Here is a 23,095-nt window from a genome sequence, read left to right as displayed (position 1 = left end):
TACAATTACATGGGCAGGATAATGCATACATTTCTTACCATGCATTGCAGCCTCCTCCTTTGTTTACCCTTCACCTCCCTTCCCAGCCTCCCCCCTCCCCCCCACCCAATCATACCCCCCCCCCCCCCCCGACATTGTAAAGCTGGTTTTGACATGACATTTTGTACTTCTCATTGTTGCAACAGGTCCACCTGAATCCTTAAACGACTTGTTTGTCCCCATCTCCTCCACATGTTATACTGACATCAAATATAGTGAAAGCAGGCTAACCCCAAGATTTTTAACTTAAGACTATTAAATCACTATTAACATAAGACTATTAAATAATATAAGACTTTAAATCCTTAAAGCACCCATTTATATATATATGTATATTATACATGTATGTATATATATTTGTTTTTGCCTTTATAAGTAATATTTTTAGATTTTAGAAGAAGTAGAAATGAGAGGAAAAATCAACATGCATCCATCATCAATTTAAACAACTGGCAACTTCCAAGTCTAAGTCCATTATTGAATCCAAATTTTGGGTACTTGTAATTAGCCTGTATGATATACTTCAAAGCAGAGGATTTTTTCATCCTCTTGGGGGCATTATAATTTCTATTGAGAATGCATGAGGCTAGAGAAAACTAGTATGATAAAATACTTTTATCTTTTTTAAAAAACATGGTTTTTCATTTTATCTTTTTGTCATGTATTGCAGGCTTTCTTAGAAATGGCTTCTGAGGAAGCTGCTGTTACTATGGTGAACTATTACACTCCTGTTACTCCTCATCTTCGAAGCCAGCCTGTTTATATTCAGTATTCCAATCACAGAGAACTTAAAACTGACAATCTACCTAATCAAGCTGTAAGTATTAAAGCACCTTTAAAAATAGATAAAAGTATACATGGTATTAAAACTTTAAAATTTTCTGTACTATGTAGGGTATGTACCATTTTTCATTTTAGGATTCTTTATTATTTGAAATAATGTGTTTAATTTCTTTCCTGAAGGTTTAATAATTTAAAATGCCACTTAGAAATATCCTAAGACATTAGAAATAACACTTTTTCTTTTAAAATTATTTTTATAATAAAATGATTAAAGAAAAATGCATTGTTATATGCCTTTTAAAATCTCAAATATAAAAGGAACTTTATAAGTTATAATAGAATTTGTAGCAAAATCTTGGAGGAGTGATGTTTATGTTGTAAACATAGGTATTTGGTATTATAAACATTGTAAACATGGCTATTAGGTATTATCTCACTTTTCTGTTTTATTTTGCTATAGTCTAAGTCTTTTCTATCCTTTCAAAGTTTTTTTGTTTTTGTTTTTGTCACTTGTCGTGCTTAGGCTCAGGGCCTGTGTACTGTGATGTCCCTGAGTTGTTTTTTGCTCAAAGCTAGCGCTCTACCACTTTGAGTCACAGCTCCACTTCTGGCTTTTTGGTGGCTAATTGGAGTCTCACAGACTTTCTACTCAACTAGCTTTGAACTGTGATTCTCAGGTCTCAGTCTTTTGAGTAGCTAAGATTGCAGGTATGTGCCACCAGTGCTCAGCCCATTTTTAGTTAGTTCAATTTGAGGTTAATTAAACATAGGAATGCTTTTGTCTATAAAGCCAAGTATCTTTTAAGCAAGTAGTTTGGGGTCTGGATCATTAGCTCAAGTAGTGGAAGTCCTGAATTCAATCTCTAGTCACCCCCTATTTCTCCTCCCCCCAAAAGGGTATTTAAAAAAAAATTGTATGAAGTGTATCTTTGACTTGTGTTCTTGCTCTAGGTAAAGAACTCCTGCAGTTGTTGCTTATTTTTTAATAGAGTTACTGTGTAGGTCAGGCTGGGCTATATGCAGCCCAGGCTAGCCTCCAACCCCTTATTGATCTTCATCCCTTGGCCTCCAGAGTGCTGGCATTTCAGTTGTATGCCACCTTGTTCAGCCTTGCTTTTGATTGTGTGTTGAAAGGCATAAAAAGGTGGGCTGCATTAAAATTAAGTTACAGTTTTCTGCATTGCTTAAAACATTTGTCCGTAATCCTTATTTTTAAGCAATAATGTAATAAACTACTGGAATACTTGATGTTTTAAAGTAGAAAAGACTATTTTATTTTTTGTTGGTCACAGGGCTTGAACTCTAGGCTTGGGTGCTGTCCCTGAGCCCTTCAGCTCAAGGCTAGCACTCTACCACTTTAACCACAGTACCACTTCTGGCCTTTTCTGTTTATGTGGTGCTGAGGAATCAAACCCAGGGCCTCTTGCATGTAGGCAAGCACTCTACTTCTGAGCCACCTTCCCAGCCCCTTATTTTTATTTATTTATTTATTTATTATCACAGCTTAACTTGCCTCCCCATACTTCTCCCCAAAGCATGTAGGAATGAACACAGGGTCATAGAAGGCTAAGCCAAACACTACCTTTGAGCTGTAGCCCAAGCCTCTATGATAGAGCTTTTTAAATAAAAAAATGTTGTACAAATTATAAATAATACGTGGCAGAACATTTAGAAAATCTAGAAAAATAAAGAAAATCTAAAAAAGTAAAAAGAAAACAAAGAGGAAAAATACTCCCAGAGATAACTAGTAACTTGTTAACATTCTGTTTTATGTTTTTCTGTTTTCCTGTCATTGAATTTAACATAATGTAATCTTGATAGCTAATTTGAAACTTTATTTTTCCTTCATAATATTTTCTGGACATTGTTTATAACAACAAATACACAGAGGGGCTGGAAAGGTGGTTCAGTGGTAGAGCGCTTGCCTTGCATGCATAAGGCCCTGGGTTCGATTCCTTAGCACCACTTAAGCAGAAAAAAAAGCCGGAAGTGGCACTGTGGCTCAAGTGGTAGAGCACTAGCCTTGAGCTGAAGAGCTGAGGGACAGCGCCCAGGCCCAGAGTTCAGGCCCACGACCGGACCCCAAAAAAAAGCAAATACAGAGAAGTTTGGTTTTTGTTCTGGTGGGGTTTTTATTGTAGTTGATTTTTAGGAGAAAGTTGTTTACAGTACTGGGATTTGAACTCAGGACCTCGTACTTGCTAAGTAAGCATTCTGTTACTTGAGCTATTTCCCTTACCTCTTTTTGGCTTTAGTTATTTTCATATTCATACTTTTTGCTTGCTCTCACCTGGACCACGCTACCCTTGTCTTCTATGTAACTAGAATGACAGTCATGGGTCACCATGACTTGTTTATTGAGATATAGGGACTTGTAACTTCTTTGCCCAGGCTCTCCTGGAACTGTAGAATAGTCCTTCTACTCTGCCTCCCAAATAGCTAGGAGTTGGGGTGTGATCCAGTCTGCCAATTTTTTAACCATAGCCATAATTTATGGTGAAATTTTTGGATAGGCATTAAAGTTTTTTCCCTGTTTTGTAATGGCATTTTGTTTTGTTGAGGGTGGTGCTAGTCTAGAATCTTTTTTTTTTTTTTTTTTTTTTTGCCAGTCATGGGGCCTGAGCTCTGGGCCTGGGCACTGTCCCTCAGCTCTTCAGCTCAAGGCTAGCACTCTACCACTTGAGCCACGGCGCCACTTCTGGCTTTTTCTGCTTATGTGGTGCTGAGGAATCGAACCCAGGGCCTCATGCATGCAAGGCAAGCACTCTACCACTGAGCCACCTTCCCAGCCCTAGTGTAGAATCTTGAACTCAGGGCCTGGGCACTGCCCCTGACCTTTGGTGCTCAAGGCTAGCACTGTAATACTTAAGCCATAGCTCCACTTCCAGCTTTTTGATAGCGCTTACTGGAGATAAAAGTCTCATGGCATTTCCTGCCTGGGCTGGCTTCAAACCTTGATCCTTAAGATCTCAGCCTCCTGAGTAGCTAGGACTTACAAGCATGAGCCACCAATGCCCAGCTTATTTTATACTTTTTAAAACAGTACTGCAACAGCATATATTTTTATCATTCTTACAACATTATTAAGTCACTTCTGGCAGTGAAGTATGCCTGAGACAGAGCACATTTATGAGATATATTTTGATGTTACTGGATTTCTTTCGTAGATTGTGTGTCAGTTTATGGTAAGAACAATTTTCATGCCTATCTGATAATAGGTATGAAGTTGTATCTTACTTATTTTTATTTGATAATTTGTAACGTTCAGTGACTTCTGCTTATGCCATTTTTCTTTCATTTTGTTAACTGTAAAATACATGTAATTTAAAATTTATCATTTCAGCAGTTTTTCTTTTTTCTTGGTGGTACTGGTACTAGGGTTTGAACTCATGGCCTTACACTCTCATTTGGCTTTTTCTGCACTCTACTACTTGAACTATACCTCCATGTACAATTTTTTTCTGGTTAATTGGAGATAACCGCTCATAAGCTTTTCTGCCTGGGCTGGCTTTGAGTTACAATCCACAGATCTCAGCCTCCTGAGTAATTAGGATTACAGGCATGAACCACCACCTAGCTCATTTTAGTCATTTATAAGTGTAGGTTTTGGGGGTTTTATAGATTAATTTACAGATAATTAACATTTGTGTTTAGAGAAGGAAGTTAAATATTACAGTTTTAAATTTCTGCTATATTTAAGTCCTACAGTTTTCTCATTAGTGTGATTTCTAAGTATATTAGTGTAACTCTTGAAGAAGTAAAAGTAATTTAATAAAATTTTTAAAGATTGAATTATTCTAAAGGGAAACAGTGAGAAATTCCAGTTGCTTGGCAACCAGTCGCCCAAATGACCTAGTTTATTCTTAGCCTTGGTTTCTTTCCAGTACTGTTTACTTTTGTGAAATTATTATATGTTGGTGTTTGATAAAATATAGAAACATAAAGTCACAATTCAAAGTGGGTCTTTATGTACTTTGATTCTAACAACCCCAGGAAGCTGATAGATTAATATTTCCTTTCTATTTTTTTTTTGAGTAGCAAACTACCCCAAACATGCATATCACTTCTTAGACGTAATTGATAGAGGATCAAGTGAATACCAAGTATTTCTATCTCTTTGATTTAAAATAATTTTTATTACAAAATTTAGGTCATATTCTGAGGTACAACATTTGATGGTCATTATTGTTGTATATTTCTTGTTCTTATTGGTAGGAGTTTATAACTCTGCAGAGATGGGAGACTTTTTCCTTTTAAAATGTCCCCTTAATATTAAATGAACAGTTAAAACCTGTACACTAGCCAGGCACCGCTGGCTCAAGCCTGTAATCCTAGCTACTTAGGAGGCTGAGATTTGAGGATCGTGGTTCAAAGCCAGCCTGGGCAGAAAAGTCCGTGAGACTCTTATCACCAACTAATCATCAGAAAACTGGACGTGGTGCTGTGGTTCAAGTGGTAGAGTGCTTGCCTTGAGCTGAAGAGCTGAGGGACAGTGCCCAGGCCCACAGTTCAAGCCCCTGACTTGACAAAACAACAACAACAAAAACCACACTATCCAGGTGTGAGTAGATCATGTCTGTAATCCTAGATACTCAGGAAGCTGAGATCTGTAAGTTCCTGTTAGAAGCCAGCCTAGGCAAGAAAGTCTGTGAGACTCTTTATCTCCAGTTAAGCCAAAAAAGCCAGAATTAAAGCTGTGGCTCAGACAGCTCCCAGGCCTTGAGTTCAAACCCTAGGACTGGCACAAAACCAAAACAACAATTACAAACACTGTACATGTACAACCTGTTAATTTCCACCTTCTTGTCTTTGGAAATACCTTCACATCACACAGGTAATTCTGTGTCGTTGCAACAGGATATCACTATATAGGTCAGGCTAGCCTTGAACTCATTAGCCTCCTGCCCCCATATCCTGACTGCTGCCATCACCAGTGTCCAAGTTTCATAAGAAGTATATCCCTGTACCAACTTAGTAAAATCTGTTGTTCCTCCCCTCCCTCCCTCCCTCCCTCCCTCCCTCCCTCACTCCCTCCCTCACTCCTTCCTTCCTTCCTTCCTTCCTTCCTTCCTTCCTTCCTTCCTTCCTTCCTTCCTTCCTTCCTTCCTTCCTTCCTTCCTTCCTTCCTTCCTTCCTTCCTTCCTTCTGTCCTTTCTCCTGTGGTTACTGGGGTTTGAACCTCAGGGCCTTATGCTTATTAGGCTGGTGTGCTACCAGTGAACCATACCTCCATTTCTGTTTTTCACTGGTTACTTTAAGGATAAAGATGGGTCTAGCTGCCACTAGGAGCACGTCTGAGCTGTGGTCCACCTAGTAAGATTTCTGACCTGCTCTGGGATCACAGGTGCATGCCACCACTTCTGGCTTCCCTCCATAGAGACTGAATCTTGCAGACTTTGCTGCCCTGGCTGGCATAGAACTGTTGTCCTTCCAGTCTCACCCCCAAGTAACTTGAATTATAAGGCATGAGACACCAGTGCCCAGTTTACTTCCTTTATTAATAATAAGTGTAATTATTCCAGAGAGTTTATTGCCCAAATGTTTAAAAATCATATCCCCTAACAGATTTTATGCCTCGTAATTTTTAGTACCAGTTGCATTTTCACATTTTAAAAACCCTGTTGATTTTTCACTTAAATGTTTTGGCCTTGTTTAATTTGGCACTAAGAGCTGGGTGTGATGCATGCCTGTGATCCCACCATTTAGGAAGCTGAGGAAAGAGGATTTTGAGTTCAGGGCTGGTCTAGGCTATGCTGTCTCAAAATTTTTTTGAAACTATAATTACTTATATAATCTACAGCTTTTTCCCAATATTCTTTCCTCAGATTTTTTTTTTTTATTTTGTTTTTGGGTCCAGTCGTGGGGCCTGAACTCTGGGCCTGGGCGCTGTCCCTCAGCTCTTCAGCTCAAGGCTAGCACTCTACCACTTGAGCCATAGTACCACTTCCGGCTTTTTTTTTTCTGCTTATGTGTTGCTGAGGAATCGAACCCAGGGCCTCATGCATGCAAGACACACACTCTACCACTGAGCCACCTTCCCAGCCCTCCTCAGATTTTATCAAAAGCTTTTTTTAAAAATAGGACTTTATACAAAATTTCATGTGTGGTAGGATACATGACATGCATAAAAGTAGACTTATTGTTCGTGTGGTGGGATGAAGTACAGAAACCACTAATAAATTTTTCATTGCTGTGATAAATACCTGAGAACACAAGGGAGTTAAGATTTGATTTGCTCACAGTTTTAGTCATTTATGGCAGGGTCAGGGAGAGAAGAAAGAGGAGCAAAAACAGGAGAGAAGAGAAAAGGCAGAGAGAGAGGACAGAAGAGAAGATAAATGAAAAAGATGGGAGAGAAAAGCATGAAAGCTTTTCCCCTTTCATCTGGGCCCCAACAGAAGAGAAAGGAGAAAGGAGAATGGAACAAAGGGAGCAAAACGTAGGCAGGAAGAAGGAAAGGAGATAAGAGAAAGGATCACAAGAACATTATTCTTACTGGCTTTCCCCTTTTTATTTCATCTGGACCCAGTGAATGCCAACAAGTAAATAAGTGCTAAGATAAAGAAATAGTTGTGCCAGGCTCCGGTGGTTCTTGCCTGTAATCCTAGCAACTCAGGAGGTTGAGATCTGAGGATCATGGTTCAAAGCCAGCCTGGGCAGGAAAGTCCGCGAGACTCTTATCTCCAATAAGCCACCAGAAAACCAGAAGTGGCGCTGTGGCTCAAGTGGTAGAGTGCTAGCCTTGAGCTGAAGAGCTGAGGGACAACATCCAGGTCCAGAGTTCAAAACCCATCACTGACAAAAGAAAAAAGAAAACAAATATTTCTCATGAGCACATGTCCTGGCTGCCATGTTGTAAGCTTGTGTCCTGTCACATACTCTCTGTGGTCATGTACAGAAACAGTAGAAACTGTAAGCCTAAAGTAAGGGTTTCCTTCTCATGTTCAATTGGCCAGAGCCATGACAGAGCTAATACAAAGATACATCTACAAATTCTTTCCTGCTCCTCAGGGCTTCATTGAATACTTTGCATGAATATATACTAAAACATTAACTTGAAGAGTAGGAACTTTTCAACTTTCAGTTCTTAAAACATGGTAAGCATGTATTTCCTTGGCAATGCTTCCTGGTAAACCTATGTGCTTGCACTGCAGTATCTCTACAGTTCCTCATATGCTTCATCCTTTTTAGTTAAAGGTATTCAGCTGTACCTTGCACTGAGGTGTACAATACAGTACTAACTGACCCAATCTAGGATCTGAAGTGTTTTGGAAGATGAAAGTAGAATTGATGACACAACTCCCAGATTCAGGATCCTACAACTGCCCAAAGACTGACTGTCTTTGCTCATCTACCTTTAGATTGAGGGGTTTCTACCCTTAAGCCTTTTAAATCATTTATTTATTTCTTAGGATGTCACTATACTGGCACATAGGGCACCAGTAGAAAACTAACAGGGAGCACTTGGTCACTTGTGACAGCATCTTTCCTCCAGCCCCACCCATAGTACCATAGAAGGTTTTGCATAGCTAGAGAGTCATGGCCTGGTGGTCACAATCTAGATTGTTCACAAGATTCAGTTGGTTTCAGATCCATGAGCGAGAGCCATGGCACACAGGTCAATTCTAAGATTTAGAAACTGCTAGTTTTGAACTTTTTTTTTTTTCTAAAGTACTATGGGAGGTCAAGCTAAAAAGTAAGATAAGGTCCTGGACCCCCAAGGAGTTGTCAGGGGAATGGAGCCCAAAGGGAGAAAGGTGCAGGACAAGCCCATGACCAGCCGGCCATCTGCAGGGGCAACTTCTGTTGACATTCAGGAAATGAACATAGCCTCTTTGGTAACTGGTCATGGCAAGTTCTTGGATACTGTGGGCCCTCAAGTCGAGGGAAAAAAAATCCCAAGACCATCCACTGCTTGGGGATCCCAAGTCTATATTTGAGCCAGACCCTCTGGGCTTAATGGCTTTGGCAGATATCCAATCTCTTTGTAACCCTATAAAGGAGAAAAGAGTCCCTATAAAAACACCCACTAAGGCTCCTGTTTTTGCCATGAATTATCTTAGTCTTTTGCAGACCTTTCTGGGTTATCAGCATTGGCAAACATCTTGATATAGTGGGTGGATTTTCCACAGAAAATCATCAATGTTTTTTTGTCTTGGAGGATCAGAATCTGTGCAGACCCTCTTGGCTTCCAAACACTGACAGATAGCCAGCACTACAAGTCCCCATACAGGGGAGGATTCAGAACATCTTTTCTTTTTGCTATAGAGGATGGTAAACTCCGTAGCCCCTGCTGTCATACCAACACTGACAACTATCCAACCAGCATGAGTTGGTGAAGAACAGAGACCACAGGAAAACATCTACTGGGGCTCCTGTCTTGATCCCAGAAGGTGATAATCTGTGCAGATCCTCTTGGGTTTCTGATTGCAAATGTCAGAACTTACTGTACCCCTTTGTGATGGAGGTCAGACCCAGCACACTTTCCCTGCCTGTGAGGAGCAGCATAATCTGCATAGATTTTCCTCAATGACTTAACAAAGATGATATTCCAACCACTATGGACCCCCAGTCATCACCTTGGGCACATATCTGACAGAAAGGATAATCTGGGCAGGATATCCTTTAAGATGGCTAGCAGCAATTTTCAACCTCTGCATACCCTGTAATCTTTGATGATTTAGCATCCAAACAGACAGGTTATAGGGCTCTTATTCCTTCTTTAAAGGAGACATCTGTGCCAGAACCCTCACAATGGCCAATCTCCTCCTCCTCATGAATTTACAATGTGAAATCATTCCAGGGCCAAGCTGCTGCACTCCAGGGTACCAAGTCTAAAACTAGAGAGAAGATTAAACCTCCACAGAACCTCCTCAACCAGAAAACAAAGAGCCCCACAGAGATGCCTAAACCCCTGGGTTCTCAGATTTAGCAATCCCTCAATTGAGGGTCCAACTGTTGGACTGCAGTCTGCCATATCCAAATCTACTGATAAGTTAAATTGCACAGGCTTGCCTCAGTTACCAAGAGTATCCCAAACACCTTTAGTAGCCAATTAATTGTAGGCAGAGCCATTAATAACCAGGATGACAAATATTCAGCAGCCAGAGAGACTAAACCAGGCAAAGGCAAGGTGTCATCAAGACACTTAAAAATGTGAGATTAGGGGTGAGGCCCCTCCCCCCCCAAGCTACTGAACTTCCTGCTGCCAGGTTATAAGAGAATACTAACCTGCTACAGGCCACCTCAAACACCAAGAAGGAGCATAAAGCAAAGAGAGTTGCCTATTCGTGGACAACAATGCTGAATTCAATGCTAGTTGAATTGTATAGCCAACCAGGCAAAATAGTACAAGGCAAAATAGTACAAGGTATCCTTGATGCATATTACCTTGAATACACAAATACTTAAAGGACAAAGTTTTAAACTTTTAAATACCCAATTGTTCATAAAAACTGAGCTCTCAAATGTTGGAAACATCCCCACAAAAGCTAGTTGGTCAGCAGATGGTATATTAGGCAGATCCTTCTCATAGATCACTAAGAGGTTAAAGTTTGACTTGAGCTCCAGAAGAGCAGAGAACCCAACCACCAACCCTTGGCTGCTAGGTATGAATGTAGTCAAGGATTTTAAATGGTGCAAGGCTGCCTCTCCCACCAGTATTTTATACAAAGCCTCATAAAGTAAAAAGCCTCAAAGCCTGCAAAAAGTAAAGAACTACTAGTCCGCAGGCTGCCAAAGGTACTTTGGCAGTAGGAGATTCAAACCAAGGCGAGTCCATCTTGCTCAGCAAGAGCATGCAAGGAACTAAGAACCCCCAATTAACTGAGGCTACAGCTGTTGACACCAGGCTGCTGGAACTAATTCAAGAGCTAAGGACACTGAAGTAGAGGTCACTGAGAACACCAAGACCACAAATCAAACTGTTAGTCCCCCTTAAGTAGCAGACCAATCCATTGGAGTCCCACATGCTAGGGCTAATTCCTTCTAAAAGGCAAGCTTCCCATATATACTAAAAATGTATATAAATCCCCACAGCCAAAACACTGGAATTTTTACTGCCAGGAGTAATTTGAAAGCAAAAGAAGCTAAACCACTTAAGGATGACTTAACAACAAAATTAGTGCACCAAGCCCTATTCCTCAGTTGAGTATATTTCTGCCTGCCAGGGTTAATCCAGAATTTAAACAGCAGAAGGCCACCACCAGAAGAATAAGACCCTGTGTGATCTTGGAATTACAGGCGTCAATCCCAGCCATACTCATTTCCAAGTAGAAAAAGCACAAGAATTAACCAAACTTGGCTCGGTGAGGGTAAATGACTAAGGAAAAAAAATTAGCTCCTTAGTTGCAGTGACCAAACTTAAGTGCTTACTAGTTATTGTGACTACTAGCACTCATATTAGACAATGGAGACAGCTAAACATTTCTGTTATCACAGAGAGTACTGTTTAATGTCTTACATGTTTTCACTTTCGGGTTATGTGCAATATAGTTAGAATAAATGACTTCATGTCTTTGTTAATTCTAACCCCTGTGTCATTTCTGGATCATCTTTTTTTAATTTTATTTACTTATTTTGGTCAGTCATAGGGCTTGAACTCAGGGTATGGGCACTGTCCCTAAGCCTTTGTGCTCAGGTCTAGCACTCTACCACTTTGAACCAGCTCCATTTCCAGTTTGGGGGTGGTTAATTGGAGATAAGTGTCTCACGGACTTTTTTGCCTGGTGTGGCTTTGAACTGTGATACTCAGTATCACTGGTATAGCTAGGGTTACAGACATGAGCCACTGGCTTTGATCTTTTTTGGTTGATGAATTTCTTTCTCTACTTCAATCCCCCCTACCCCCCCTGTCAATTTTGTACTGAAAACTAAAGTCTAAATTAGTTCTCAAACTTTAGCAAAACAATACCCTGTTTTCCAATAAAATCTTACAGGGACATCCAGAATAATGTAAATAAGATACACTTCCATGTTTACAGGCAAGACTAACTGTTCATTATCCTACATATTTGGCTTCATAAAGCACACACACACACACGCATATTTGCTTTTTTTAAGGGTTTGAACCTAGAGCCTTGCACTGGCTAGGTAGGTGTGCTTCCACTTGAGATACTATACGTGTGTGTGCACGCGCGCACGTGTGCACGCCTGCGTGCGTGTGAAATGGGAGCTAACTTGGGACCATCATTATACTTGTATTTCCCTCATAATGGGATTACACATAGGTACCACTAGCTTGTTTGTTGAGATGGAGTCTTGCTAACTTTTCCCTGAGCTAGCTTGAACTGCTGTCCTTCCAGATCACCACCTCCCAATTAGCTAGATTAGAGGGTATGGACATCATGCCAGGTCAAGAGCATAGATTTGAGAAATAGTGATATAAAATATTGAGATAATTGTTCATATATTGTTTTTTGAGGCAGTCCTGAGGATTGAACTCTTGTCTGGGTGCTGTCCCTGAGCTTTTTTGTTCAAGGCAAATGCTCTACCACTTGAGCCACAGCTCTACTTTGCACTTTGGGGTGGTTAATTGGAGATAAGAGTCACAGACTTTGCTGGTGAGATCCTCAGATCTCAGCCTCCTTGAGTAGCTAGGATTACAGGTGTGAGCCACTTGCACCCACCCAGCTTATTTTATATATTCTTGAAGATACTGCTACTTGGGGAACTGTACATTTGGCAATTTGTGAGTTATACATAAGAATCTGCATATGACATAAAAGTAGTTAAAATGTTTGCATGCAAGGTCTTTTAAAAAGGATGATGCTCACTTTAGCAGCACATATACCAAAATTGGAATAGTACAGAGAAAATCAGCCAGCATCTGCAGAAAACTAACACAAATTTACACGCAAATGCCCTGTATGGTTTTTTTAAAATTGCTTTGTTTGTGTGTTTGTTTGCTTATGGTACTGAGAATTGTATCCAGGGCCTTGTACTTGCCCTCCTACTTGAGCTGCATCCAAGCTTTTTTACTTTTTAACTTTTTTTTTGAGACAGGGTCATGCCAACTTTGCCTGAACTAGCCTCAAACTCTGTTTACCTTCTAAGTAATTTAGATTTTCTTCTGATTTGTGAGAAACATCTTAATAAGGTGCTTTAAAAAGGGAAAGGGGAGTGGTACATAAGTGTAAAAGACAATTTTTTAAATAAGCATACAGCAAATAAAAAGCTTCCAATTTTCAGGAAAGTACTTACCTTAATATTTATCACAGCAAAATAAGAGAAAAAATTTCACACTAGAATCATAGTATACAGGATACTATGCTCTTTAAAATTGCAACTATATACATTATGTAAAAATGAAAGATAATTTGAAGTTCAATAATTTTTCATTTTATTGCACCAATATTTTGCAAAATATCATCTTAAGAGATGCTGTGTGGAATGAAAGATTGATAACAATGATGCATGTAGTTTCAGTAATCAATGATTATACTTCAATTTTAACTCTTTCACTTACTGCACCTTTTAAATAACTTAAGCAGTCACAAAGTTAAAGAAATAGTTTTATGACTTCACAACGAAGTTTTTAATACCTATTTTTGTACAAACAAGGATATTTCCCATCAACTGCAATAGAAGTCAACATTAAAAAGTTAACATTGATGCATCACTTCTGTACTCCTTAGCCACCATACTCTTCACCAGTTGTCCCAGTAATGTTTGTTCATAACAAAGGATCCAGTTCCGATTCACATGTTCCATCTAGTTGTCATATCTTTTACAGTTTTTAGTTTAAGACAGTTCCTCCATTTTTCTTTGACTTTCCTGTCTTTGGCATTGCTAAAAAGTACAAGCAATTTATTTTCTATTGTCTCTCAATTTGAGGATTCAGTTCAGGGTATCTATCACAGTAGTCGTTTCTTCTCATGATAGCAGCATATAATTTCATGTTGTTTTGTTACTGATGATGTGTTCTTAGATAACTCAATTATGCTAATGTTTAGCTAGGCTTTTGGAATTATTATGTTGTCCCTCAGTGTCTACGGAGAGTCAGGGAAGGAGTTGGTGGTTCCAGAAACACCACAAAACCAAAATCTAAGGATGCTTCAGTTACCTTGTATAGACTATATTGCTCAGGGAATAATGAGAAGAAAAAAAACCCTACATTTTCATTATAGATGGGAATTTTTTAGACCATGACTACATATGTTTTTCACAGATTGTGTGTGTGTGTGTATGTGTGTAAAGAGAGAGAGAGAGGAGTCATCTATACTTAAAAGGGGGAATAAATAGTACTTTTTGGGCACATATTTTGAGATTTTTTTTTTTTATTGTGACAATACTGTACAGAGGAGTTACAATTACATGGGCAAGATTTGAGATTTTTATAAATAAACTGTTCCTTAACCAACTGCCAATTTTAATCAGTATTAATTTAGAGTTTCCTGTTTTATTTCATGGATTATTTTGGTACATAAACTTCTGAATTTGACTACGGAAGTTCCTTCAAGTTGGTTTCTGTATTCTTTTGCCATTATTCTTTGACTATTTCTTTGTGTTCTGACAAAAATAAGGAAAACACAATAAAACTATTTCATAATCATCTTGGGCTTTTCCTGCCCCAATTCTGGAACCAACTTTTTTGTTTTGTTTTGTTTTGTTTTAGAGTGCTCTTGTTACTTTTAGGGGAGAGATGCTTAGATGCTTTGTCTGCACACGATTGGTTGAAAACTAGCATTTCTTGTCAGGCTATCCCTTCATTGAATGATGTTGTGTGTTCAGACTCTTGCTCCCCCTCACCTCCATGGGTCTTCTTTCTTTGTGCTGCTTGCTCTGTCTCATCACACTGTCTACTTAGGCATGTGGACTACTCCTACTCTTTGGGCTCTGATATTCTTGGCTCCCCTTCCACTGAATGCCCTGCTTACTCATGCTCCTTAGTTTCTGATATATAACGAATTCCCTCCCCCAACACACACCCAAATAACTTCTTTCTTTGGCTCAGATTCCCTTAACCAGACCATAGGTTCTTCCTTTCAACCTTGGTCAGGTGCTGATGCTCCATGCCATTATGGCTATCTATGTAAAGGCCCTCATTTTCCCACTGAACCAGCACAGTTCTCTCCTCTTCTGTATTTATGTCACCCAAAGGCTTTAAGAACTAAATTGTTCAAGAAAGGAAAGGAAGAGAATGAATAAAGATGGATTTGAATGATTTTTATATGATGTTTAACATTCCTTACATGTTTTTCCACTTGTTATCTTTTTCCTTTTTTGGAGACAATCTCTATGTAGCTCAGGCTGGCCTTGAATTCATAAAAAACCTGCTACAGCCTCCTGAGTGCTGGGATTACAGGGGTATACCACCGTACTTGGCTAAGTAACTTTCTTTAATACCATAAATTGCTAATAAATAGGTAGGTTTTTAATTCTTAACGAATTACAAACTTGGGATCAAGTAATACTATGGGGGTATTGTGTATATGTTTGATTTTATTACTTCATTTTTTTTTTTGGCCAGCTGATATTTAGGATTCATATAATGCTTCTGTATAATCAAAAGCTCTGATTTTTACTTGTTTTCCAGAGAACCCAAGCTGCACTGCAGGCTGTGAGTGCTATTCAGTCAGGAAACCTGGCCCTTCCAGGAGCTACTTCCAATGAAGGCACAGTCCTCTCTGGGCAGAGCCCTGTGCTCCGAATAATTATTGAAAACCTCTTTTATCCCGTTACTCTAGAAGTTCTTCATCAGGTAAGAAGAAATACTCCTTATTCACTTTTGTATAACCCCTTTAGTTTTTACTTTTATTTTTTGAAATAGGAGAAATACTCTTTTTTTGGGGGGGGGGGGGGCGGGTTCTGGTCGTGGGGCCTGAACTCTGGGCCTGGGCGTTGTCCCTCAGCTCTTCAGTTCAAGGCTAGCGCTCTACCACTGGAGCCACAGCACCACTTCCGGCTTTTTTTCTTTTGCTTATGTGGTGCTGAGGAATCGAACCCAGAGCCTCATGCATGCAAGGCAAGCACTCTACCACTGAGCCACCTTCCCAGCCCAGGAGAAATACTCTTACAAAATCATAATCCCCTGTAACCTTTGTAAATTTTTTTGTGTCAGTCATGGGGCTTGAACTTAAGGCCTATGCGCTGTCCCTGAGCTCTTTTGCTCAAGCTTAGTACTCTACCATTTTGAGCCATAACACCACTTCCAGTTTTCTGATGATTAATTGGGATTATGAATCCCATGAACTTTCCTGCCCAGACTGGCTTCAAATTGAGATCCTCAGATCACCTGAGTATCTAGGATTGCAGGCATGAGTCACTGGCGCCAGGCTTTCTGTAATATTTTCATATTTATCTTCTTTAGGTTATTGTTATTGGATGATATATGCTTAAATAGTGAAAAAACCTTTACTAGGTTGGGAATGTGGCTTAGGAGTAGAGTGTTTGCCTTGCATGCATGAAGCCCATAAACAGAATAAGCTGGAAGTGACACTGTGGTGCAAGTGGTACAGTCCTGTCTTAGCAACAGATGATCAGGGACAGTGCTCAGGCACTTAGTTCAAGTGCCAGGAGTGGCAAAAAACAAAACAAAAAAACCTTTACCATATTATTTTACAAAGAACTCATACCAGTTAATTGTTTAATTTAAGTTTTTGTTGTTATAAAGGTGATGTACAAAGGATTACAGTTAATAAGTCAGGTAAAGAGTACATTTCTTTTTGGACAGTGTCATCCCTTCCTTCTCTCTCTTTTCTGTTTTACCCTCCCATCCCCACCCTAAAGATAATTTTTGACAGCCTCTTTTTTCTAAGATGAGTACATGATTTTAAAAGCCCCAAGAGAGATGGAGGAGAACAAGAAAAAGGTGACATTGATCGAAATGCATTGTACTTACAAATTGAAATGTTGAATTACCCTTAAAGACAATAAAAAATTTAAAATATTGCTGGATGCCAGTGGCTCATGCCTTGTAATCCTAACTACTCAGGAGGCTGAGATCTGAGGACACTGTTTTAAACCAGCACAGGCAGAGGAAAAATCTGTGAGTCTCTTACTCCCAATCAACCACCAGAAAGCTGGAACCACTTCCAGTGGATGCGTAGCTCAAGTGAGCAAAAAAGCTTAGGGACAGCCCAGGCTCTGACTTCAAGTCCCAGGACCAGCATGTACCCAAAAAAGCCATGCACTGGTCGTTCATGCCTGTAATTATAACTACACAGAAGGCTGAGATCTGAGGATCAAGATTTGAAGCCAGCCCAGGCAAGAAAGTCCAGAAGACTCTTATCTCTGATTACCCACCAAAAAGATAGAAGTGGAACTGTGGCTCAAGTGGTAGAGCACTAGCCTTGAGCAAAAAGCTCAGGGACAGTGCCCAGACTCTGAGTTCAAACCCCAGGACTGACACACACACACATACACTCACAAAGACCTTAAGGGGAGATATATAAAACTTCATATGTAACATTAATATATGTGTCATGTTAAATAGTAACTAATACCCAACATAATCTTCATATATTACCTATTAAAATGTCTAAATTGTCTTGATAACTGACATTGATAATATTCCATCAAATCATGGGTAATATTTAGAATTTATGAATGGAAGATTACTTACATAATTTTTGTAGTAAATAATAATAGTAAGAATACAGAAAGTCATATATCATTGGTAAGTATTGACTGTTGTAGAGAATAAAGAGACAGTTTGAATCTCAGAATTCTAGTGTGCAGCTGTATGTGATAGTGTATGTGTATGTCCTATCTTCTCATGAGGCTGAGATCAGGATTGTGAAGTTCAGGACCAGCCCTAGACAAGAAAGTTTATGAGATACCATCATGGTGGAAGAAGCTAAGGAACCATAGAACAGATAGATCATGATCCAAGTGTGTACCTGAACAAATGTGAGACCCTTTCTCCAGATAAACAGTTCATAAAAGGGCCAGACACATGGCTCAGCTCTAAGAGTACCTGCCTACCAAGCATGAAATCCTGTGTTCAAGCTTCAGCACTGTTCCTCAGAAAGAGAAAAGTTTGATTTGATGATGCACACCTGTAATTCTCAGCATTGAGGTAGTTTATGGTCAGAGGAATTGCGTTGAATGCCAGCCTGGACTTAATTGACAGCAACCCCCCCCCCCCCCCCCCCAATCTTCTCCCCCCCTACCCCTACCTCCAAATTAAAAAAAAAACAAACTTAAGCCTCTTGGTTATAGAGTCTTACATTTTTTAATGCTTTTGTTATATTTTAAACTAATACTTCATATACAATATCCTCGATGTAATGTGCATTGTACTCTACATAATACTATATAATATTTGACATCTAGCTCCACAGCTTTAGTATTTTTACTCTTTTGGAATCTATTGATTGCATTTCATTATACTTATCATCCCATATGGTAAAGTTCTAAAACATTGGAACATACTTTAAGCTTATTTTCATACCTTTGGATTTATTTGTATAACTGAAGAGCTATAGGGCTGTATGTGCATTTGTGCTTTAGAATTGAAAAGCATCTTACTCTCTTCGTGCATTTTGCTTGTTCCCTGCAGGGCTAGGGAACCTTTTTTTTGTCAAGGACCATTTGGATATTTACAACTTCATTTCATTTAAGACCATACAAAATTACCAGTATAGACAGCCGCCACAAGCAATGGATGCGAAGCATACTTAGAAGTCTTTGTGGCTGTCTAGTCACATACCAAATGAGCCTGGAGGTTCCCCCACCCTTGCCTCAGAAGTTTATTTATTTTTTCGTAATCATTATACCAATTGATGTGACTACTCAGACACATTTCCTAATATGATCCTGTGCCACATATGCTACACAAGTTATACTAGTTAGTAGACCTACTTTGTTCTTTTTAATAATTTTCAAATACCTTTTTTTGTTTGTGTTGGTACCAGAGCATGAACTCAGGACCTCACACTCTTGCATAGCTTTATTCCTCAAGGCTGATGCTCTACCTCTTGAGCCATACCAGCCAACCAGCTTTTTACTGGTTAATTGGAGTTAAAGAGTCTCTCAGGTTTGTCTCTTCAGATTGACTTCAAACCCAGGATCCTCAGATCTGATTTCTCCTGAGTACCAGATTACAGGCATGAGCTCAAATACCATTTTCAAAATAAGTATATTTGTGAAACATGTCCTAGGAAGGACTTTAAGAATGATGTCACTTTAGAATTCGTTGTAATGCTTGTCTAGTTATCATGAATTCCTTTAATTTTTGCTTGTCATGAAAGGTTTTGGTTTTACCATCTAACGTAAATAACTTTGCTGAGTAGATCAGTTTGGGTTGGCAATTGTTGATCTTCAGTGCTTAGATTATACCATTCCAGGCTCTCCTTCATCAAGGGTTTGTGTGGAGAGAATTCTAAAGGGAGGAATACAATCTGAAGACAGTCAAAATCAAAGAAACACAGACAAAAATCATTAGAAGGTCAATTTAGTAAACACAGGAAGAGGGAAAAAACAAAATATAGAAAATCAAGAAAATAACATCTCTCTTTAATAACTCCAACCATTAATGGATTAAATTCTCCAGTAAAAAGAAGAATACCATATTGGATCAAAAAACAAAATCCATCCAATATTTGTATTCTGTTTTGGGTTATTTTTTAATTGATTAAACCTTCCACTAATTAGGATATATGAATTTAATATATTATCTGTATGTCACATGTACTGAATAAAAGATACTAATCTCTGAATTTAGATAAAAGGATTCAGATACAGACATTTGTACAAAATAATAAACCTTTAAATATAAAGAACCATCAAGAACATCTTAAAGGCCGTCAAGCTAACTTATAATCGGAAATAGCCCTATTGAAAAAAAAAAAAAAAGCATAGCGTCTTTCTTTCCTCCACCACCCTGCAAAAAAGAAAAGCCCTGTGCTGGTGGCTCACGCCTCTAATCCTAGCTACTCAGGAGGCTGAGATCTGAGAATCACGGTTCAAAGCCAGCCAGGCAAGAAAGTCCATGAGAAAATTTTCTCCAGTTATAACCACCAGAAAATTGGGAGTGGTGACATGGCTCAAGATGGTAGAGCACTAGTCTTGAGCAAAATCCACTCAGGGAGAACACCCAGACTCTTGGGTTCAAGCCCCACAATCAACCAAAGAAAAAAAAAAATAAGAAAGGAATGATGTTCACAGCCATGTTTGCTCTCTACAGGGATCCAACATTTATTTACATTCTTCAAAACCAAAGCATGAGACTTTAAATCAGAAAACTTGAGTTATAACTGACACTTTACTCTGTTCATTTCACAAAGTGGTATTACTGCCATCTGTACTGTGATGCATTTGCCTTTCATAAAAGATGTTCTTATACCTATTGCTCAACAGTGTTACTACCCAACAAAAATGTGATGAGCTTATTCCATGTCACATAATCATGTCTTACTCTGTTTATCCTTTCCCCCAAGCAGCAACTGTACCTTATTTTCTCTCACAAAAGATCATGGAGTCTGTTAGGTAATGAAGACTAATTATGAGACTCCTCAGTAGCAATTATTATAGTAGGATTCTCGTTCTTTTAGCTCTCCCTGTTTAGCTCTCTTCAAGGCTATTAGATTAAAACCAACTCATACCAAAGGGGAAACTCTTAGGAACCTTGGGGACTGAACCTTAAATACAGATGCACGTTCTTTCTCTTTATCCTCCCTACCTAACACTCTTGTTAATATTTTTTAACACCATGGCCTTTTCAGACATGTAAGTTGCACATTTTATACCCCATTTTGTGGGTTGCCTTTTTACTCTGTTGACAGCTGTCTTTTGTTGCACAAGATTTTGAGGTAGACTGGTTTTTTTTTGTTGTTGTTGTTGCCTGTGTTTTAGGATAGTTAACGTGAGTATTCTTTCTACTTGTTTAAAAAGGAAGATCAATTGCCTTAGAGACATTGGCATATATCTTATCAGCATTGGAAATTCCTAATCTTTAATTCTTAGCAGAAGGTCAAGTTTCTAGCATATTAATATCCAAATCAAAATACAATAACAGAGGAAAACAATGTATTACTGTTTTCAGAATGCTACCTAGTCTTTCAGAATGAGATACTACCAACCCAGTTCTGAGTTTTTGTGGAACAAAGTTTAACAAAGTTAACTAGGGCTATGCCAGGAAGATTTTTCTCTGATTCTTATCAGAAGACATTTCAAAAAGTCCTTCCTTGATCACTTTTGTACTATTCTCACTTGCATTCCAGGTCAATCTTACTCTTTTATTTTTATCATAGAACTTTTATATGACCAGATAGGATATTGCTTATTTACTTTTTTTTCATAAAGGTAGAGAGTTTTGTTTTGTTCACTGCTGATTTCCTAGTGCTCAGAACAGAGTCCTGTGAATATTTGTTGAATAGTGCTCTGTTTGAACATATTATTCTACTTACCCTGTTGTTTGTCTTATAAAAACTATCTGGAAGTAGAGCTAATTCACAGAATGAAATAGTTACACCATTTGGTTCTCCCACATCCAATTATGTGCTTTGTAACACCATTATCTTACACTATCAATTCCCTCAGTAGCCTCCTATTATAGTATTGTACCATTTATACTTGTATAAAGCAGGATAAGTTTGAGTCCTTTCTTGTGTCAGGTCCTGTAACAGTACATGCTGAATGACCTTTGAAACATTAACATTTTAGACTTTAAATCATTTTAGCACCGATAGTTTTAACAGAGAAGATTGCTTCATTTAAAAAATGGAGCCTAAGCCAGGCACTGGTGGCTCACGCCTATAATCCTAGCTACTTAGGAGGCTGAGATCTGAGGATCGCGGTTCAAAGCCAGCCCGGGCAGGAGAGACCGTGAGACTCCTATCTCCAATAAACCACCAGAAAACCAGAAGTGGCGCTGTAGCTCAAGTGGTAGAGCGCTCGCCTTGAGCTGAAGAGCTGAGGGACATCGCCCAGGCCCAGAGTTCAAGCCCCATGGCTGACCAAAAAAAAAAAAAAAAAAATGTAGCCTATACAACTTTGGGGGTGGGGTGTAGTTGTGGAAGTGGGAGGGAAGGGATGGTAGGGGGGGAAACAGAGGAAGAGGCAACAATGCTTGATAGGAAATGTACTCATTACCTTGCTCATGTAACTAACCCCTCTGCACAGTATTTTTACAATAAAAAATGTACAAAAAAATGGAGCCCACACACAGATAATTCTAGGACTTGAGAGACTGAGGCAAGAAGACCTCAAGTCAAGACCTTAAGAACCTTCAAGACTCTCAAAAAAAAGAAAATGGAATGCATACTCAAGTTATTTATAAAAATAATATCAGTTTAATATTTCCAGATTTAACCTACTATGAATTTCTTTCCAGATATTTTCTAAATTTGGCACAGTTTTGAAGATTATCACCTTTACAAAGAATAATCAGTTTCAAGCCTTGCTTCAGTATGCTGACCCAGTGAATGCACATTATGCCAAAATGGTAATTATATATTTTTTTAAAATTTTCACTGGTTAATCACTTACCTTGTGATACATGAAGGATGATGCCATTAAGTCTTCTGTCTTGCTACAGTTTACTATCATTTTATTTTAAACATTGCTTAACAGTTTAACTATTTTGAACTGTACGGTTCCCTATGTTCTTTTTTCCTAAAGTAAAAACTATTACTTTCTTCATAGGAAATATTTCCAAATCTATCACCTCTTAGATCTCCAAGACTTACTACTGTTTATAAGTCAAGCACCATTACTCCTGATGTAATCTGACAAAGTAGATTATCTTTTTATTTACTAATGTTGTATTTAGCCAGAAATTGATCATACTCAGTCTTTATTCCATTGAGCTCTAAATTGGTGATATTAAATCTTCTCTTGTTTTGTTTTTAATTTATTTTTTGTGACAGAACTGTAGCTTGAACTCAGAAACTCAGAGTCTCTTGCTGTTGTTTTTTGTTTGTTTTCTCCCATCTAGTGCTCTACCAATTGAACCCCATCTCTGCTTTCAGGTTTTTGGTGGTTAAATGAGTCTTACTAACATTTCTGCCCTGGCTGGCTTCAAACCTTGATCCTGAGATCTTACCCTTCTGAATAGCTAGTGGCATGAGCTACTAGAACCCTGCTTTATATTGTCTTTTTTAACATACAAATAGTTGGCCTTTTGATAAGTACAAAACTTTTTTTATGACACATTTAATCTTGAGATATGTACTCATTCCATCTTATATTGATCTCTGTATCAATTCTAACTTCTGCTCAAAGATAGGCTTCTGGTTCTCCAGAATATAGCTTTAATATTTACTCTTTCCTCTACCTGCCTATAAACATTCGTCATAGACAAAATAACCACAATAGTAGTTAGTGTTTC

General features: G+C 38.7%; 1 protein-coding gene across 5 annotated transcripts in view; it reads left to right on the top strand.

The window, feature by feature from the left end:
• Nucleotides 1-23,095, top strand: part of Ptbp3 (polypyrimidine tract binding protein 3) — a 93,010-nt gene that overhangs the window by 45,181 nt on the left and 24,734 nt on the right. For all 5 annotated transcript variants that reach the window (XM_042697695.1, XM_042697690.1, XM_042697687.1 and 2 more), the window contains 3 exons: nucleotides 710-856; nucleotides 15,359-15,523; nucleotides 22,100-22,210. In XM_042697695.1, the coding sequence (XP_042553629.1) occupies nucleotides 710-856; nucleotides 15,359-15,523; nucleotides 22,100-22,210 (423 nt within the window). The remainder of the gene's footprint in view (nucleotides 1-709; nucleotides 857-15,358; nucleotides 15,524-22,099; nucleotides 22,211-23,095) is intronic.

This window comes from Dipodomys spectabilis, unplaced genomic scaffold, assembly GCF_019054845.1.
Source record: "Dipodomys spectabilis isolate Male_0828 unplaced genomic scaffold, ASM1905484v1 ptg000006l, whole genome shotgun sequence".
Lineage (NCBI taxonomy): Eukaryota > Metazoa > Chordata > Mammalia > Rodentia > Heteromyidae > Dipodomys > Dipodomys spectabilis.
Note: the sequence above shows the minus strand (reverse complement) of the source record. Positions and strands in the feature narration are given on the sequence as shown.